This window comes from Nicotiana attenuata, unplaced genomic scaffold (genome assembly GCF_001879085.1).
Source record: "Nicotiana attenuata strain UT unplaced genomic scaffold, NIATTr2, whole genome shotgun sequence".
NCBI lineage: Eukaryota > Viridiplantae > Streptophyta > Magnoliopsida > Solanales > Solanaceae > Nicotiana > Nicotiana attenuata.
The window spans coordinates 108,982-127,649 of record NW_017670486.1 but is presented as its reverse complement, the minus strand read 5'-3'; the positions used below and the strand labels follow the sequence as shown (position 1 = coordinate 127,649).

General features: G+C 37.9%; 1 protein-coding gene across 1 annotated transcript; it reads right to left on the bottom strand.

Moving 5' to 3' along the window:
* Positions 1–7,798: 7,798 nt before the first annotated feature.
* On the bottom strand, positions 7,799–9,209 carry LOC109240108. The gene is made up of 3 exons (XM_019406732.1): positions 9,035–9,209; positions 8,299–8,948; positions 7,799–8,119 (listed from the first exon to the last, which is right to left on the bottom strand). Exons 1-3 carry the CDS (start codon positions 9,207–9,209, stop codon positions 7,799–7,801), a joined length of 1,146 nt encoding a protein of 381 aa, XP_019262277.1.
* Between the last annotated feature and the right edge of the window lie 9,459 nt (positions 9,210–18,668).

The following is an 18,668-nucleotide window of genomic DNA, read 5'->3' as shown; positions in this document are numbered from 1 at the left end:
TTTGTAAGAAAAAATACGTTCCAAACGAACAAAATATGTTGGGCCCTGTAGAATATGGGCTTCATCGATGCGTTTCTGGGGTAAATTTTAAAAATAGCCAGATTTACAACTGATCGTTCAAAAATAGCCCAATTTCAAAAGTAATCGAAATTTAGCCACTTTTTATATAAAGATAAATCTGAGCGAAAACACTGTTCAAAACCCGGAAATACTCCAGTATATTATGCTGGAGTTCCAGCATAAGTATACTTGAACTCCAGCATATTATACTGGAGTTCCAGACTAAGTATGCTGGAACTCCAGCATAATATGATGGAGTTCCAGCATAAGTACACTAGAACTCCAGCATAATATACTGGAGTTCCAGCAAGTATATTGGTCCAGTATAATATACTAGAGTTTGGAGCACCGGCGCTCCAGTCTCCAGTATATTATACTGGAGCCTGCAAAGTATACCAGTCCAGCATAATATGCTGGAGTTCATACACAAGTGCACCGAACTCCAGTATATTATGCTGGACCGGTCTCTATTGCAGCAAAATAGTGGCTATTTTTCATTGACTTGGTAAACGCTGGCTATTTTTGATTGACCAGTCCGAAAACTGGCTATACCGTGCTATTTTTACGCGTTTCTGGTCAGCCCTAATGACAAGATAGCCCGTTCTGAGCCAGGCCTAATGATAAAGTTATTCAAGTAATTTTGGGGGATTTGCATCTATACCCGATTTTTGGGTCACGTTTTAACTTGTGCCCGCTTTGCAAAAAAATTTGCAAGCGTACCCACTTTTTCACATAACTTCAGCGTACGCGGCTGAAGTAGCAAAGGCAATCACGCAAAACTTTAGCATTCTAGTAGACGGGCCTGAAGCTTTTTTGTCCTGGATAAGATGCTGAAGTTATTTAGTTCATTTGTAAAAACTTCAGCACTAAAATAGCTGAAGTTTTTTGTTGTCCTGGATTCATTAGTTTTGTCAGAAAACTTTTTCAAAAACTTCAGCAGAAGATGCTGAAGTTATTTAGTTCATTTGTAAAAACTTCAGCACTATATAAGCTGAAGTTTTTTTGTCCTGAATACATTAGTTTTGTCATAAATCTTTTTCAAAAACTTCAGCAGAAGATGCTGAAGTTATTTAGTTCATTTGTAAAAACTTCAGCACTATATAAGCTGAAGTTTTTGAAAAAGCTTTCTAACATACTAGATAAATAATTACCTTATTCTTTCATAGTGTATTACTACTATAAAATAATCAGATTGCCAACAATATCGAAATCATAAATTTTGGAAAACAATAAGCGTGAAAAGTACATAATTACGTAGAAATTTTCACAAATTATTGTCTACTAACTTAAGTAATTATTTATAATTTGTTTTTAAATAATCTGATAAACATACTTATGGCAGTCATCCCATGAACTGAAGTTTCATAGCAGCACCAACAGCAGCAGCAGCAGCAGAAGAAGGAGAAGAAGAAGAAGAAGAAGAAGAAGAAGAAGAAGAAGAAGAAGAAGAAAAAGAAAACGAAGGAGGAGAAGGAAGAGGAGAAAGGGGGCTGAAGTTGTTTAAAAAGTGGGTACAAGTTAAAACTTTTTTAAAAAAATGGGTAAAGGTTAAATGGGGGCGACCAAATAGGGTGCCCCGTGCAATTATTACAATAATTTTCGCCGGTTTATAGTAAAAGTTGCATGGGGTGTCCTATTTGGTCGCCCTTTTTAACTTGTACCCATTTTATTTTTTTCGTTTGCATCTGTATCCTTTGTTTTGTTAAAAGCATTTTAAAAAGATAATTTTGCCCTTCTTTAATAAAAGATTACTTTCAGCAAAATAGACTGAAGTTTCGGATAAAACTTATGACAAAACTGTAGACTGCAGGATAAAACTTCAGCAAGTTTTGTTATAGAGTTTTAGCAAATGAACTAAATAACATCAGCATGCATTAGCAAAAACTCATTAAAAATTACATATTGCAAGACAAAACTTAAGCATGTTCAGTATGAAGTTTTAGCAAATGAACTAAAATACTTCAACTTTTTTAGACTGAAGTTTTGGATAAAACTCATGACAAAACTGTAGACTACAGGACAAAACTTCAGCATATTTTGGTATGAAGTTTTAGCAAATGACTAAATAACTTCAGCATGCATTAGCAAAAACTCATTAGAAAATTACATACTGCAGGACAAAAACTTAAGCATGTTTAGTATGAAGTTTAGCAAATGAATTAAAAACATCACCATATTTAGACTGAAAATTCGAATAAAAGTCATGGCAAAACTTCAGCATGTTTTGGTATGAAGTTTTAGCAAATGAACTAAATAACTTCAGCATGCATTAGCATGAAGTTTCAGATTCAATGTGAAACAACTTCATGCTATATTAGCATGAAGTTTTAGCTTCAACGTGAAACAACTTCATGCTAGATTAGCATGAAGTTTTATCTTTAACGTGAAACAACTTCATACTACATTAGCATGAAGTTTTATCTTGTATTTGATTAAAACTTCAGACTTCAACGTGAAACAACTTTTTTCTATATCCTTCACGCATTAAATTTAAAATTTTGAAAAGTTTTTGAAGATTTGTGTCACGACCCATTTTCTGAACAAGTTGGGACCGGCACTCGATCACTAAACATGACCGAGCGAACCATCTTTGCTTATCAAATCTATTATAACTCCAAACTTTATATGCAATAAGGCAATACTCTAACCAAATACTTTTGATTAATTTAAAAATTTAAATAAATCAACTCCAAAACTTTATTCATAGTAACCAATAAAATACTGCTAAGTTATTATAAAAAAAAATATCTGAATCTTAACCCAACAACTATGTCTATGAAGCCTCTACTGATAAACTGACGCACTGCTCAGGACATGAGATTTCCTGGCTAGTTCTCTAAGTAACAAAGAAATAACTAAATAAAGATGACTCTAAAGAATACTCCACGAACAAAAGCGGAGCTCACCAATAGCACTGGAAGAGAAGGAAGTCCTAACTCGTAGCCGGCTCGCCTGCAAATTCGGTTCCTACGTTGTACAGCAGACCAACGTAGGTTCCCAAAAAAGAACGTGAGTACCATCAATTGTACTCAGTGAGTCTCAACAACAGGGGTGAAACTTTAATAACATATACATTATGAGCAAAGGTTCTAAATGCATGTAAAACATAAAGCTTATAAGAATAATTCTAAATAATTGCATAATAGCAATTTACGAATATTCTAAAAGAAATTCTTTTCTTTTTCTTTCTTAAAAAAAAATACTTCACTTTATACTTTGGGAGTTCCAACTATCCTGACCTGTTTCTGTCTTAGTCACTGTGTGATCGGCACGGGTTCGATCCCAACCCGATCGAATAGGCCCAATCCACGAGGTGCCACTCGCTTCATGGTTCTCAGCGCTCATGTATCATACCTTAGCATGGCTAAGTAAATTCTCAGCAACGAGACCCTCGGCTCGTGTGCTCCCCACTTTGGCACAAGTAGTTTCAGGAAGTCAACGCCTTGGTCAGGACCCTAGGCCTGGACGATGACCCCTTCTCAGAATAAAGGATACTCCCAAAAAAAAACTTTCCTTTCTAAAACTTCACAAGTTCTTGCTCTTAGTCAGCGTGACTGACAAAGATACTGCTAAAAATGCAAGCTATTTGCCCTCCTTTAAATATCACCAAGAAATACTAGAGCTTATGTTGAATATCCAAGTTATCTTCATTTAAGATTATCGTTTTAGACAAGATTCTGACGGAATGATATCCAACTGGTATAATAGTCAAAACAACTTCAAATCAGAACACTTTACACATAGCAAAACACAAGTGATTAACCAAGATCACGGGTCTTTGAAAATCCTTAGCTTAAAATTCAATCAAGTATCAAAATATCTAGTAGAGCATTGCAATTGCTAGACAATTTTTTTTCCAGTGCTATGCAGCTGCTTGCCTAGTACTACTCCAATTAAATATATATTAACTCCTTTATGCAATTCAACAAGCATCTTGTATGCGTGCTTCTATGAGTTAAACCACTTTAGTAAAGGGTTATATCAACTCACCTCAAAACTTCTCGAGCCAATACGTAGCCCCAGTCCAATTGACACCAGTTAAACAATCGATTCTACAATAACCAGTACATTTTAATCAATTTTAAAGTACTACACCTATATATGAAATTTATTGTTGATATAGAGGAAGAAGGGAATTAACTACTCAATTCTTAGCTAATATTACTGTAGGGTAATTGACAATAAAAAATTTTATATACCTGAGTTCAAGAATTAGCGACTTGTAAAGAAACCTAAATTTCCCGTTGCCTGCGTGAGTATTGAGCAGCAAGTCTCTGTCTCACGATTCTGCGTTTGTACGTGAACGAGGGCTTTTTTTTAATTCTGCGTTTCAGATTGTGCGTATTCTGTTTCTTAGTCCAAACCCCTTTTTACTTCTTTTGCAGTCCACAACCCTTTATGGGTTAGGACTTTTCACGTTTTCCTTTTTTTTTTATTTGTTTTCCCTTTTTCTTTTTTTTCTTTTTTTTTTTTTGGGTTTTAACTTAACTAGTATTAACTTATACATACTTTTAATATTTAATAATAACAAAATTATTAATATTCTCCTAATTGTATATCCAACTACTTAAGTGTGTGTGTATATATATATATATATATATATATATATATATATATATATATATATATATATATATATATATATATATATATATTCACTATAGGCAAGAAAAATAATAATAATACTAATTAAATTCTATAAATAGCGTGTCTCGAAACTTTTATAAATTTGAGGAGTGTTACAATCTGTAAGTGAAAACTTCGTGCTATATTCGTCAGACAACATATTACGATTTTTTTATCAACTACTACCAAATCAATAATTTAAAAATAGGTTACAGGTTAGTTTTCCCTTAAGTAGTATATGGCCCTCTTTATATTTCTCTTGGCAATTTATGTTTCTCTTAAACCACGATCTAAATACATATTTTTGGTAAACTGAAAATCTTATGAGAATATGGTTGCACTATAGTCTAAAATAGTACAATAAGTTATTGTAAATATTAGACATAATCTAGTATTTTGACCGTAAGGTTGATCAAATTGAAAATTATGAGCAAACATTAGACACTGAGTCTAACATTGTACAGAAGGGGAACTATAATTTTTTTAAATGGGAACTAAATATAAACAAATGGACTTAAAAGGGACCTTCGCGTAAATTAGCCAAGCTAGGGGTATCAAGTTATTGAGTCACACTATGAAGGTTTGGTAGAGGGTGGTGGAGGCCAGGGTGAGGAGGTGCGTGTCTATTTCCGAGAATCAGTTTGGATTCATGTCGGGGCGATCGACTACGGAAGTGATTCATCTGGTAAGGAGATTAGTGGAGCAGTACAGGGAGAGGAAGAAGGATTGCATATGGTGTTTATTGACCTTGAGAAGGCATACGATAAAGTTCCGGGGGAGGTCCTGTGGAGGTGTTTGGAGGTTAGGGGCGTTCCGGTAGCGTACATTAGGGTGATTAAGGATACTTATGATGATGCTAAGACTCGGGTGAGGACTGTGGGTGGTGACTCGGAGCATTTCCCCGTGGTGATGAGGTTGCACCAGGGATCGGCTCTTAGCCCATTTTTATTTGCCTTGGCGATGGATGTACTGTCGCGTCACATCCAAGGGGAGGTGCCTTGGTGCATGCTATTTTCCGATAATATAGTGTTGATTGACGAGACGCGTAGCGGAGTTAACGCGAGGTTGGAGGTTTGGAGACAGACCTTGGAGTCTAAAGGTTTCAAACTGAGTAGAACCAAGATAGAATACTTGGAGTGCAAATTCAGTGACGGGACCCATGATTTTGACTTAGAGGTTAAGCTTGATGCTCAAGTTATCCCCAAGAGAGCGAGTTTTAAGTATCTCAGGTCTATTATCCAGGATAACGGGGAGATTGACGAAGATATCGCACATCGCATCGGAGCGGGATGGATGAAGTGGAGGCTCGCTTCCGGTGTTTTATGTGATAGAAATGTGCCGCTAAGACTTAAGGGTAAGTTTTATCGAGTGGTGGTTCGACCGGCTATGCTGTATGGGGCTGAGTGTTGGCCAGTCAAGAACTCCCACGTGCAGAAGATGAGAGTAGCAGAGATGAGGATGTTGAGATGGATGTGTGGGTGTACCAGGAGAGATGGGATTAAGAATGAAGCTATCCGGGACAGAGTGGGAGTAGCCTCCGTGGAGGACAAGATGCGGGAGTCAAGGCTGAGATGGTTCGGACATGTTAAGAGAAGAAGCATTGATGCTCCCGTCAGGAGGTGTGAGAGGTTGGCCACAGAGAGTTTGAGAAGAGGTCGAGGTAGGCCTAAGAAGTACTGGGGAGAGGTGATTAGGCAAGACATGGCGCTGCTTCAGCTCACTGAGGACATGAACCTTGATAGGAGGGTGTGGAGGTCGAGGATTAAGGTAGAAGGTTAGTAGGTAGTTTGTAGTTGTTCACCGATAGTCTTAGTAGCATGCATGTCTCTTCATATGCTTAGATTTTTTTTATTACATTATGTGGTTTTGTTCGCCTCAGGTATTGTATTCTCTGATGCTATTATTTGGTACGACTTATCCTTTATATCTCCCTTTTCTTTTCTCTTACATCTTTATTCCTTTCTTGCTTTCCTCTTCTTCTTCTTGCCCTTCTTGAGCTGAGGGTCTATTGAAAACAGCCTCTCTACCTGCATTAGGTAGGGGTAAGGTCTACATACAGACTACCCTCCCTAGACCCCTCCTGTTGGGATCAAATTGGGTTTGTTGTTGTTGTTGTTGTTATTCTTAACATTTGTTGTGTCTCATTTATATGAATGAATAATGAACATGAATGACTTATGAACTATGTTAGTGATAAGGAATTGAAATGCGTAGAAGATTCATATTCTTTTTTATATCACTATATTTTGTCGAACACGTATTCAGAAAAAATATGTTTACATAATTAAATAAAAGATAACATATATTATAAATGGCAAAGTCTAATCATTTTTGTTCTACATTACTAATAAATAAGTTAAAAGAATTATTATAAATAAAATAAAATAAATGTAATATCTGTTTAACCTAAAATTCGAGTAACAATTAAACTTATATTGTGGTTTTAAGGATATGTGATTCAATCCAATACCAGTTGATAAACAAGGAATTAAATAAATAAATTAGGAGATAGGATAGAACAAACCAGTATGCGAGTGGAGTTTCGACCTCGATCCAAGAGAGTCTTGAGATAGAGCAATAATAATAACAGTAAAGAAATGAAACAACAATGATGAACAATAACGAATGATAAGCAAGGTAAAAGAGCACTGGATGTGAGTATTCTTATTAGTCAGTAATCATGCTTACAAATGAATGGGATTCCTCCTTATATAATAGAGGAGTTCTAAATAAGGTACACTTCTAATTATAGTAGGAAATCATATTGACAACTGATTAACCGCTGAAGATCAATCCATTCCGAAATTCACGCCATGATCTTCGATCCGTCACAAATATCTCGCTCTTTCCGTTTGTCGAACTATACCGGCATCATTTCGAAGTATGCCCTTTCCTGACCTCGATTAGTGATGTCGACCTAAGTCTTCGAAAGCAACTTCGATCCCGGACTCGACGTCCTGGCCTTTCGACGTGGTATCTCTTTTTCAATCAAAGAACGAAATCGGGTAACCCCGATTTCCACCGTATACAGATAGTCCCCGCGTTTCTTAGAATAGAATGATAAGAACAACTTGAGCCTCGATTCCTGGAGACCTCGATCATGATGTCTTCCTTATGACGTAAGCGACAGACGTGACCGAAGCGTCCCGTCGGTACAGTTCCCCAAACCATTAATGCTTGCTAGTGACGGCCGGCCACTAGCACCACCGAACCGTCGCCGTGAATCTATAAATTCAGGCTCTTTGGTTGAATCAAATTTTACTTTCACCTCCACCAAGTTTTCTAAGTCCCTTACTCTCTCCATCTCTTCTCTTTTACCACCCATTGAGTCAAGCCCATATGTTCTCAAAAGGATATTTACCTGTTCGTCCAGCTCGGCCTCTTCCTTACGAGCCTGAGCCAAGTTTGCTCGAAGGCCCTTAAGCTCTTCATCCTTTTGACTGCAAAGGAGCTTCAATGCATTCCTCTCCTACGAGGTCTTCTAGAGATCGGCCTTGCATTGGCTCAGGTCGGCCCGAGACTTGGTAAAAGCCTACGTAAAAAGAAAGATATAAGTTATGTTAAAGGGAGAAGAAGGAAAAGAAAATTGCAGCAACGAGGATTAGTACTAACTCGAGATAAAAGGCGTTGGGCCTCTTCAAAAAGGGTAGATGCGTCATTGAGATCAGCGGCATCGTCAACCTCGATAAAGCAATCCCGAAAGGGATCCTCTTCACAGGGGACTCCTTCTATGTCGGGGATCTGTACAGCACGAGCATCTCTTATAGACTCCTCAGAAAAGGCCGGTAGAGAAAGAGAGTGACCTATTGTCACAGCCCCGAACGGATCACTCGGGGCGCTCTTTTCAGCCCTTGGGGTCTCATAACCGGGCCCCTCCGGCATGCTTGTTGATGGCAGAGGGATAACCTCAACCTCGGGCGATTCAGGGGTTTTGCTCGAATCTTTCTTCGAAGCCTCTTCATCATGAGGCAGGGTCTCGATAATCGCCTCCGACTTGGAAGGCTTGGCGACCTCGAACGGCTTCCTTGCTCGAACCACCAGCGCCGAATCATCGCCCTCATCTTCCTCTTCTTCTTCCCCCAGCTGGTGGACTGACTCTATAGTCACAGGGATGAGATTTCTCCTGCGTCTTCGAACAAGAGCCCTTTTAGGTTGGGGGTCCTCGGACTCCGAGACCCTCTTCCTCTTGTTATCTTTCCTCGACTTCGGGATCGGGGAATCAGCCTCTTCCCCGGGCGTGGCCGACTTCATTTCAGCAACATCTCCAAGTCCAGCATAAAAGAGAGTCAAGTATAAATAAAGAGAAACGTTACATAAAGGGCATCGGAAGCTTACAGGATAAACTTACCATGATTCTTGGCTTCCCATCTGGCCTTTGCCAAGTCACGCCAGCAGCGCTCGGCATGGGAGGAAGTCGAGGCCAACTTTTGATCCCAGTCTTCGAGGTCAGGGAACGCGTGAGGCATCCAAGCAACCGCTGCATAATAGATGAAGGCATTACATTCCAAGATTGAGGTCGACATCACTAATCGAGGTCAGGAAGGCATACTTCGAAATGATGCCGGTATAGTTCGATAACGGAAAGAGCGAGATATCCGTGACAGATCGAAGATCATGGAGTGAATTTCGGAATGGATTGATCTTCGGCGGTTAATCAGTTGTCAATATGATTTCCTACCATAATTAGAAGTGTACCTTGTTTAGAACTCCTCTATTATATAAGGAGGAATCCCATTCATTTGTAAACATGATTACTGACTAATGAGAATACACACATCCACTGCTCTTTTACCTTGTTTATCGTTCATTACTGTCCATCATTGTTGTTTCATTTATTTACTATTATTATTATTGATCTATCTCAAGACCGTCTTGGATCGAGGTCGAAACTCCACTCTCATACTGGTTTGATCTATCTTATCTCCTAATTTATTTATTTAATTCCTTGTTTATCAATCGGTATCGAATTGAATCACATATCCTTAAAACCACAATATAAGTTCAATTATTACTTGAATTTTAGGGTAAACAGTTTGGCGCCCACCGTGGAGCTAAGGATAATAGTGATTGTTCAGTGTTGATTCTGATAACACATATTATTTCACGCGTGTTCTTGTCAAGTATTTTTGCTTTCAGGTTAAAACATGTCAAACTCACAAAACGCACCCGCACATGGTGATAATGGCCTCGGGTTTCACGGGGAGAATGACAATGTAATTGCTCCAGACCGAGTTGCCACCGGTTAATCTCGGGGAAGTACTAGCTAGGCGCGGACTTCGAAGGTAGTTTACGTAGGGAAGGCCGATCCGGTCGCCGAGGTACACAGGGCAGAGGAGACGGAGGAGTTAGTCTCCATGTGATATTCGAGATGCTACAGGCTCAACAGGCCAATATTGCTCAACTTCAAAATCAACATAGAACTCCGAGTGGGGTTGAGCCGGAAATCACTCGTCGTACCGATCCAGTGCCAGAGAGGTCGAATGGTAATGGATCGGGGACCGATCCTGCAGTAATGAAAATGCTCGAGGAGCTTACCAAGAGAATCGAGTCAGGAGAGAAGAAAATCGAAGCTAATGATAATAAAGTGGAGACATACAACTCTCGAGTTGATCAGATACCAGGGGCACCGCCAATCTTGAAAGGGATGGATTCGAAGAAGTTTATACAAAAGTTGTTTCCTCAAAGTGCGGCTCCGAAGCTTATTCCAAAGAAGTTTCGTATGCCAGACATACCCAAATATAACGGGACCACCGATCCCAACGAGCATATTACTTCATATACATGCGCCATCAAGGGTAACGATTTAGAAGATGATGAAATCGAATTTGTGCTGTTGAAAAGTTCGGAGAGACCCTTTCAAAGAGAGCAATGATTTCGTATCACAACCTGCCACCAAATTCCATCGACTTATTTTCCATTTTAGTAGATTCTTTCGTAAAGGCACACGCCGGGGCCATAAAAGCCGCAACAAGAAAATCGGACCTTTTCAAGGTAAGACAAAGGGATAATGAAATGTTGAGGGAGTTTGTGTCTCTATTTCAAATGGAACGCATAGAGTTGCCACCGGTCACAGATGATTGGGCCGTTAAAGCTTTCACCCAAGGGTTGAACGAGCGAAGTTTGATAGCATCACGTCAATTGAAATAAAATTTGATCGAGTATCCAGTTGTAACTTGCGCAGATGTGCACAATCGATATCAATTGAAGATCAGGGTTGAGGATGACCAACTAGGAGCCCCTTCCGGTTCAGTACAACTAAACAGGTCGACGGTTAAAGCCCAGAGGGACGTCGATATGGAGCCAAGGTCGAACAGAGAACGATATCAACCATATACCACAGATCAAAGGAACAGTGGTTCAGGATGCAGTTCCACCCCGAATGATCGAAGAAGTGATCGAAGACAGAATTCTTGGGGACTTATGAGCAAAAGTGGTTTTGATAAGTATGTCGATTCCACAGAGGCACCTCAATTATCGGAATATAACTTTAGTATCGATGCCTCGGGCATTGTATCGGCAATCGGAAAGATCAAGATACTAGGTGGCCAAACTCATACAGACCGATCCTTCCCAAAGAAACCTAAATTAGATGTGCAAGTATCATGGCATGCATGGTTACAGGGTCGAGGATTGAAGGCAATTAAGGGAGGAGGTAGCCCGTCTATTCAATGAGTACCGTCATCAAGAGTTCTTTAGCGATCTGGCCAAGAATCATTTTGGAGAAAGGGACGCCAACAGGAAAAATGGACAGGAGTAACCCCAACATGTCATTTATATGATCGTCGGTGGAGTCGACATTCCACGGGGACCCATATTCAAACGCACTAAGGTATCAATCACTAGGGAAAAACGAACCCGAGATTATGTGCCCGAAGGCTCCTTATCATTCAACGACGAAGAAGCAGAAGGCATTTCTCTGCCCCACAACGACGCTATGGTAATTTCTATCTTATTAAATGAAGTTCAAGTTAAGCGTGTTTTAGTGGATCCAGGTATCTCGGCGAATATCATCTGATCGAGGGTCGTGGAGCAGCTCGGCCTACAAGAACAAATCATGCCCGCAACTCGAGTCTTAAACGGCTTCAATATGGCCAGTGAAACAACTAAAGAGGAGATTATTTTACTGGTGAACGTGGCTGGAACCATTCAAGATACCAAGTTCCACGTGATCGAGGGCGACATGAGGTACAATGCCCTACTCGGAAGACCTTGGATCCACAATATAAGGGCAGACCCTTCGACTCTCCACCAAATGATGAAATTCCCGACGTCGGACGATATAAAAACAGTATACGGGGAGAAACATTCTGCAAAAGAAATTTTTGCGGTCGATGAGGTAACACCGATATCGACGTTATCAACCTCGGAAAGGTCGAGCATCAAAGGTAAAAAGGAAGCCAAATAGCAATCAGAGCCACCAGACTTGACCGAATCGGGGAAGTAGGAGATAGAAGAAGGAGAAGAGGATTTTCTAACCCCTCGAACTTTTATTGTTCCCGAATATTCCGACGTCACCAAATCAACGGTCAAAGAGCTGGAACAGGTTATATTGATCGAGTACCTGCCCGAGCGAAAGGTATACCTGGGAACGGTTTAGCCCAAACTCAGGAAAAAGCTTATTCAATTTCTTATTGATGACATAGATTGTTTTGCTTTGTCTCATTTATACATGACAGGGATCCCACCGGAGATAACGACGCATCGGCTAAGCTTGGACCCTAGGGTCAAACCGGTGAAGAAAAAAAGAAGACCCCGGGCTGCGGTAAAGCACACATTCATAAATGACAAGGTAACTAAACTTCTCAAAATAGGGTCCATTCGGGAGGTGAGATATCCCGAATGGTAGCCAATGTATCGTAGTCCCTAAGAAAGGGAACAAATTTAGAATGTGTGTAGATTATAAAGATTTAAACAAGGCATGCCCCAAAGATTCTTTTCCACTGCCTAACATCGATCGCATGATCGACGCCACGGCTGGCCACGAGATCCTTACCTTTCTCTATGCCTATTTCGGGTACAATCAAATTAAAATGAACCCGGAAGACCAGGAAAAGACTTCATTTATCACCAAGTATGGGACATATAGCTATAATGTAATGCCCTTCGGGCTAAAAAATGCAGCAGCTACTTACAAACGTCTAGTAAATAAAATGTTCGAAGAACAAATAAGTAAGTCAATGGAAGTTTATATCGATAGCATGCTAGTTAAGTCTCTGCGTGCAGAGGGCCATTTGGCTCATTTGCAGGAAACGTTCGAGATTTTGAGGAAATATAACATGAAGCTCAACCCCGAGAAATGTGCTTTCGGGGTCGGTTCGGGCAAATTCATGGGCTTCTTGGTGTCGAATCGGGGGATCGAGATCAACCCCGATAAAATCAAGGCCATTGAAGCCATCACCATCGTGGACAGTGTAAAAGCCGTGCAGAGGATGATTGGACGGATAGCCTCTTTAGGCCGATTCATCTCGAGGTCATCGGATCGAAGCCACAGATTTTTCTCTCTACTCAAAAAGAAGAATGATTTCACCTGGACCCCGGAATGCCAACAGGCATTAGAGGAATTAAAGCGATACCTGTCGAGCCCATCACTGCTTCACACTCCAAAGGCAGATGAGAAACTTTACTTGTACTTGGCAGTATCTGAATCGCGGTAAGTGGTGTCCTAGTTCTAGAAGAGCAAGGTACGCAATTTCTCGTTTATTATGTACGTCGAACCTTAGGAGAAGCAGTAACTAGATATCCACACTTATAGAAATTGGCACTTGCACTGATAAGCACTTCTAGAAAGTTAAAACCATACTTTCAATGTCACCCCATATGCGTGTTAACCACTTGCCCACTTCGTAATATTTTTCACAAGCCCGAACTATCCGGCCGATTGGCCAAATGGACCGTCGAACTCAGTGGGTACGATATCGAGTATCAACCCCGAACGTCCATCAAGTCTCAAATTTTGGCGGACTTCGTGGTCGATTTCACGCCAACCCTCGTACCCAAAGTTGAAAAAGAACTCTTTTTAAAATCAGGCACGTCATCGGGGGTATGGACCCTTTTCACAGACGATGCTTCCAATGTGAAGGGATCCGAGCTAGGCATCATTTTGAATCCGCCCACGGTGGGCGCTAAACTGTTTACCCTAAAATTCGAGTAATAATTAAACTTATATTATGGTTTTAAGAATATGTGATTCAATTCAATACCAATTGATAAATAAGGAATTAAATAAATAAATTAGGAGATAGGATAGATCAAACCAGTATGCGAGTGGAGTTTCGACCTCGATCCAAGAGAGTCTCGAGATAGAGCAATAATAATAATAGTAAAGAAATGAAACAACAATGATGAACAATAACGAACGATAAGCAAAGTAAAAGACCGGTGGATGTGTGTATTCTTATTAGTCAGTAATCATGCTTACAAATGAATGGATTCCTCCTTATATAATAGAGGAGTTCTAAACAAGGTACACTTCTAGTTATTATAGGAAATCATATTGACAATTGATTAACTGCCGAAGATCAATCCATTCCGAAATTCACGCCATGATCTCCCATTAGTCACGGATATCTCGCTCTTTCCATTATCGAACTATACCGGCATCATTTCGAAATATGCCCTTTTTCTGACCTCGATTAGTGATCTCGACCTCAACCTTGGAAAGAAACTTTGATTTTGGACTCGACATCCTGGCCTTTCCACGTGGTATCTCTTTTTCAATCAAGGAATGAAAACGGATATCCTGATTTCCACCGTATACAATATCATAAATCATAAAAGAAGATAATGTTATGAAACCAAATCTAAAGAGAGGTCTCTTACATTACTCCAAGTTCTAAATTTTGAAGTTTATCACTTCTAATATTTGCTTTATAGTCCTCAGATTTTTGTTTCATGCATTAAATAAATCCGGTTGTGGTGGCCCTATAAGGCCAGAAAGGCCAGAAATGGTGAGAGATGAGCTATTTTTTTTCTTTTTTTGTCTGATTTATCATCTAATATTACAGGAGTATCATTTTATCTCGTAAGAATTGCATGGGGCGCCCTATTTGGTCGTCCCCTTTTAACTTATACCCGTTTTGTTTTTTCGTTTGCATCCGTACCCATTTTTTTTGTTAAAAGCGTTTTAAAAAAAAGATTTTGTCCTTCTTTAATGAAAGACTATTGACAAACTGCAGGACAAAAACTTAAGCATGTTTAGGCTGAAGTTTTATCAAATGAACTAAAAAACTTCAGTTTGTTGGAAGTTTCGGATAACACTCAGGACAAAACTGTAGACTGCGTTACAAAACTTCAGCATGTTTTGGTATGAAGTTTTAGCAAATGAACGACATAACTACAACATGTATTAGCAAAATCTCATTAGAAAATTACATACTGCAAGACAAAAACTTAAGCATGTTTAGTCTGAAGTTTTAGCAAATGAACTAAAAACTTAAGCATGTTTAGTCTGAAGCTTTAGCAAATGGACTAAGTAACTTCAGCATATTTTGTCTGAAGTTTTAGCAAATGAACTAAATAACTTAGCAAAAAACTCATTAGAAAATTACATATTGCAAGACAAAAACTTAAGTATGTTTAGTCTGATATTTTAGCAAATGAACTAAAAAACTTAAGCATGTTTAGTCTGAAGTTTTAGCAAATGAACTAAGAAACTTAAGCATGTTTAGTCTAAAGTTTTAGCAAATGAACTAAATAACTTCAGCATGTTTAGACTGAAGTTTCGGATAAAACTCATGACAAAACTATAGACTGCAGGATATATAACTTCAGCATGCATTAGCATGAAGTTTTAGCTTTAGTTAGCATGAAGTTTTAGCTTCAACGTGAAACAACTTCATGCAAGTGTGATTCTGAAGACGAATCTGGATAAGTTTCTAATTTTTTGATAAAGCTGCTGAGAGGAGAGTAGGAGATCATTTTTCACGAATGAGGTTGCAGATCACACGATAATGCGTGATGCAGGTTTTATATCTTTTGCCAGGGATGTAATTGTCATATTATTACGGAGTTTTTGTCAGCTGGCTACCAAATCAATAATTTTTAAAAATAGGGTACGGCTACAAATCAGCCTTTTATCTCCTCAATCAAAAAAAGATTTGAGGAAATCTTTTTGGTTAGTGAGTGTAAATTGTTTTTGTGAGTCAGTCATCTGTAACAAAGTCTTCTGATATGGCTATTTGTGAAAATTTCCCCTTTATTAGCTTTCCCTACATTGTTGTTCAATAAGATGAGGACAATCGCATAACTAATTCTAAATTCATTAATGGACTCCTTTTGATCATAGAATTTCTACCTCATCATTAGATCAAACAAATGATATCTCTTACATTTTGATGAGATCTAAGGAGAAATATTTAAAAGCACTTTGAGTTCAAATAATTTTTAACAATAGTATCCGCAAACACAAATAGGAGTAGGATCCACAGAACTCTGCATACAGGCTCCAGCAATGTATTTATCTTGGTATTTCTCTATGCATGTCGGTATACAGTCATCGTTCACCTTGCATTGTAAACTGTGAATGGAATCAGAACATTGCAACGCACTTACTTGGTGGGCAATTGACGAGTTGAATACTACAATAATAAAGAGGAACAATCTATTTGTTAAATTCAGTTATTAAAGAAATGATTGAGGAAGAAAATGATCACGTAAGTCAAGGAAAAAGAGAGCTTAGATTAGACGTAGAAAATAAAGAAAATCGATCCTTTTTCTTTTAAAACGTCAAAAAGATTTTGGAGAAGATTACGTGGAACCAGACACAAAAATACAATAAAATGACACGAAATTTTGGAGGACTTTTGTAGATCCAAAACGTGTAATGGTCCTCATGTCTGCAAGAATTAAACATTGTTTTGTCTGATGATACGCTTTTGACGATATTACCTACCAAATAAAAGTAGTACTATATGATTGATTCTTATGAAAATCTTTTATTAATTTAAAAAGATTGATTGAAGAATCATGATTAAAGAAAAAGTTGCTTAACTTTTCAGCTAAATTACGTAAATAAATTCTAATCAGAAAATATTTTTAGAGGAAAAAGGAGAGTTCGATGCACAAACCCGTCATATACGTGATGATAAGGAGGATGTAGTATGAGACTGAAACTTTTGTCATATTTGATTATGTCTGTGCTTTTAAGAGAATGCTATAAATTTCTCTTGGTATGGTTGCAATATATGCAAGAGTCGAAAATTATGCTAATCTAGTGAATTTATTTTCAAGATAATAAGCCCTCTTAACAAACTTGGTACTTGACTATGCATGTGATTTTGAGACAACAATCTTAATTGCTTTTAGCATAGTTGCAATATATGTAAGAGTCAAAGATTAATCTGATAATACAGTGAATTTATATTATTTTTACAAGATAAGAACTTCTTAACATACTTCAAAGGTTACACTAGATAAGTCTATGTTAACTACATCAAATTTCATTTTTTAAGAGATAAGCCTTTTTGAATTAAAATTTCCCACATGACCTTGAAAATTTAATATGTTAGTTTGACTTTATATAATTGTAACATAGGTGGTTGAAACAAATTCCTTAAAAAATATCCAATAATAAATTATGAAATTCTAATCCATTTCATATAATATAAATATTCAGCTACTAATATATTAAATACAGTAAAGTTATTTTTCCACTTATTAATTTATAAATTTATCTAATTTTTAAATCTAAGATAGGTGATGTATTTGATAAAGAAAGGAATGATCTTTCATGAGGAAAAACTCTAGTGAAGGCCGGCAATATTGGTTCCGTAATAATATTTGACCTATTAATCATTGAAATATTTGTCAAAGGATGAGACTTGAGAGTATCTCAATTGTCCAATGTTCGAGGCAGATTTTAACAGACCAGATTAGCCTGATGTTGCGGTTGTTTGAAAATTTCCTTGCTTCGCATGCATGCAAGGAAAATGGTCCATTTTATAGCGTGGTCCTACGGCTGATACTCTTTTTGTTTTTTCAAGGTGAAGTAATATTGGTCACCTTATTACAGGGTCTCTAGGTAAATGAAAAATCATTCCCAGTTTAAGCAAGTTGAGAGAATACAACACGTTTAAAACTTGAAAACCACAAAGCCAAAGAAGGAGCTTGTTGTGGCCCTGAATAGAAAAGCATGTATTCAAAATGATGCCGTCGATCGAGAGTATTGACATACACGGATTGAATCACATTTTTATCGGCTCCTTACTTTGATTTGATCATCTCGGTAATGAATTCTTTGATAACAAAATGATCAAGTTTCTTGATTTGTAACGGAGCTCACAATTATAAGCGTATGTGTTGACACCCAATTTTTCCCTATATATTTTTCAATATGAGAATATAGCTTCAAAATGGTATATATATGCATATATCCAAGTGCTTCATTACTTTTCCTTAATTTTAAAAGATTTTTTTATCTATTTATTCTCCTATTTTTATCCATAAAATTCAGTAATTATTTCCAAAATTATCATTTTTTGGTGATTCACTTATTGCACTTTTTTGTCTATGCTAAAATATAGCCAAGAGAATTTTTTGCATATTTTTATAAATTTATTTAGTATTTTTAAAGCTAAATTGCATATAATTGCAATATTAGCCTCTTTCAAGATTTAACTACATCTATGTTCAAAAAATTAAGTCCGGTATTTTTAAATAATTAATTACGTGTCATAAATTATTTTGGTACCACTAATTTATTTCCAGAAACAGTTTTATTATTTTTTATAATTCAAATAGGAAAAATTGGCTATTTAAATGTTAGCCCCATTTTATTTCGATTATAGCCTAAATTGGACCCCAATTTGAATCCCAATTACCCTGGCCCAAATCCTATCAAAACCCCGACCCAATCTCGATTAAAAAACGACCCAAACCCGGCCTCATTAAACTGCCCCTTTACCCGTTCAATCCAAGCCGTTGATCACTCAGATCAACGGCCAAAAATTGCCCTTACCTAAATTAATTCCCAACTACCCCCCAAA

Bases quoted from the DNA above. Each gene is read 5' to 3' on its own strand.
- LOC109240108 (XM_019406732.1), bottom strand. From the start codon at position 9,209: ATGTCGACCTCAATCTTGGAATGTAATGCCTTCATCTATTATGCAGCG. The intron at 8,949-9,034 runs GTAAGTTTATCC...CTGGACTTGGAG, and splicing joins ATGGGAAGCCAAGAATCATG to ATGTTGCTGAAATGAAGTCG. The intron at 8,120-8,298 runs GTTAGTACTAAT...TGCAGTCAAAAG, and splicing joins CCCAACGCCTTTTATCTCGA to GATGAAGAGCTTAAGGGCCT.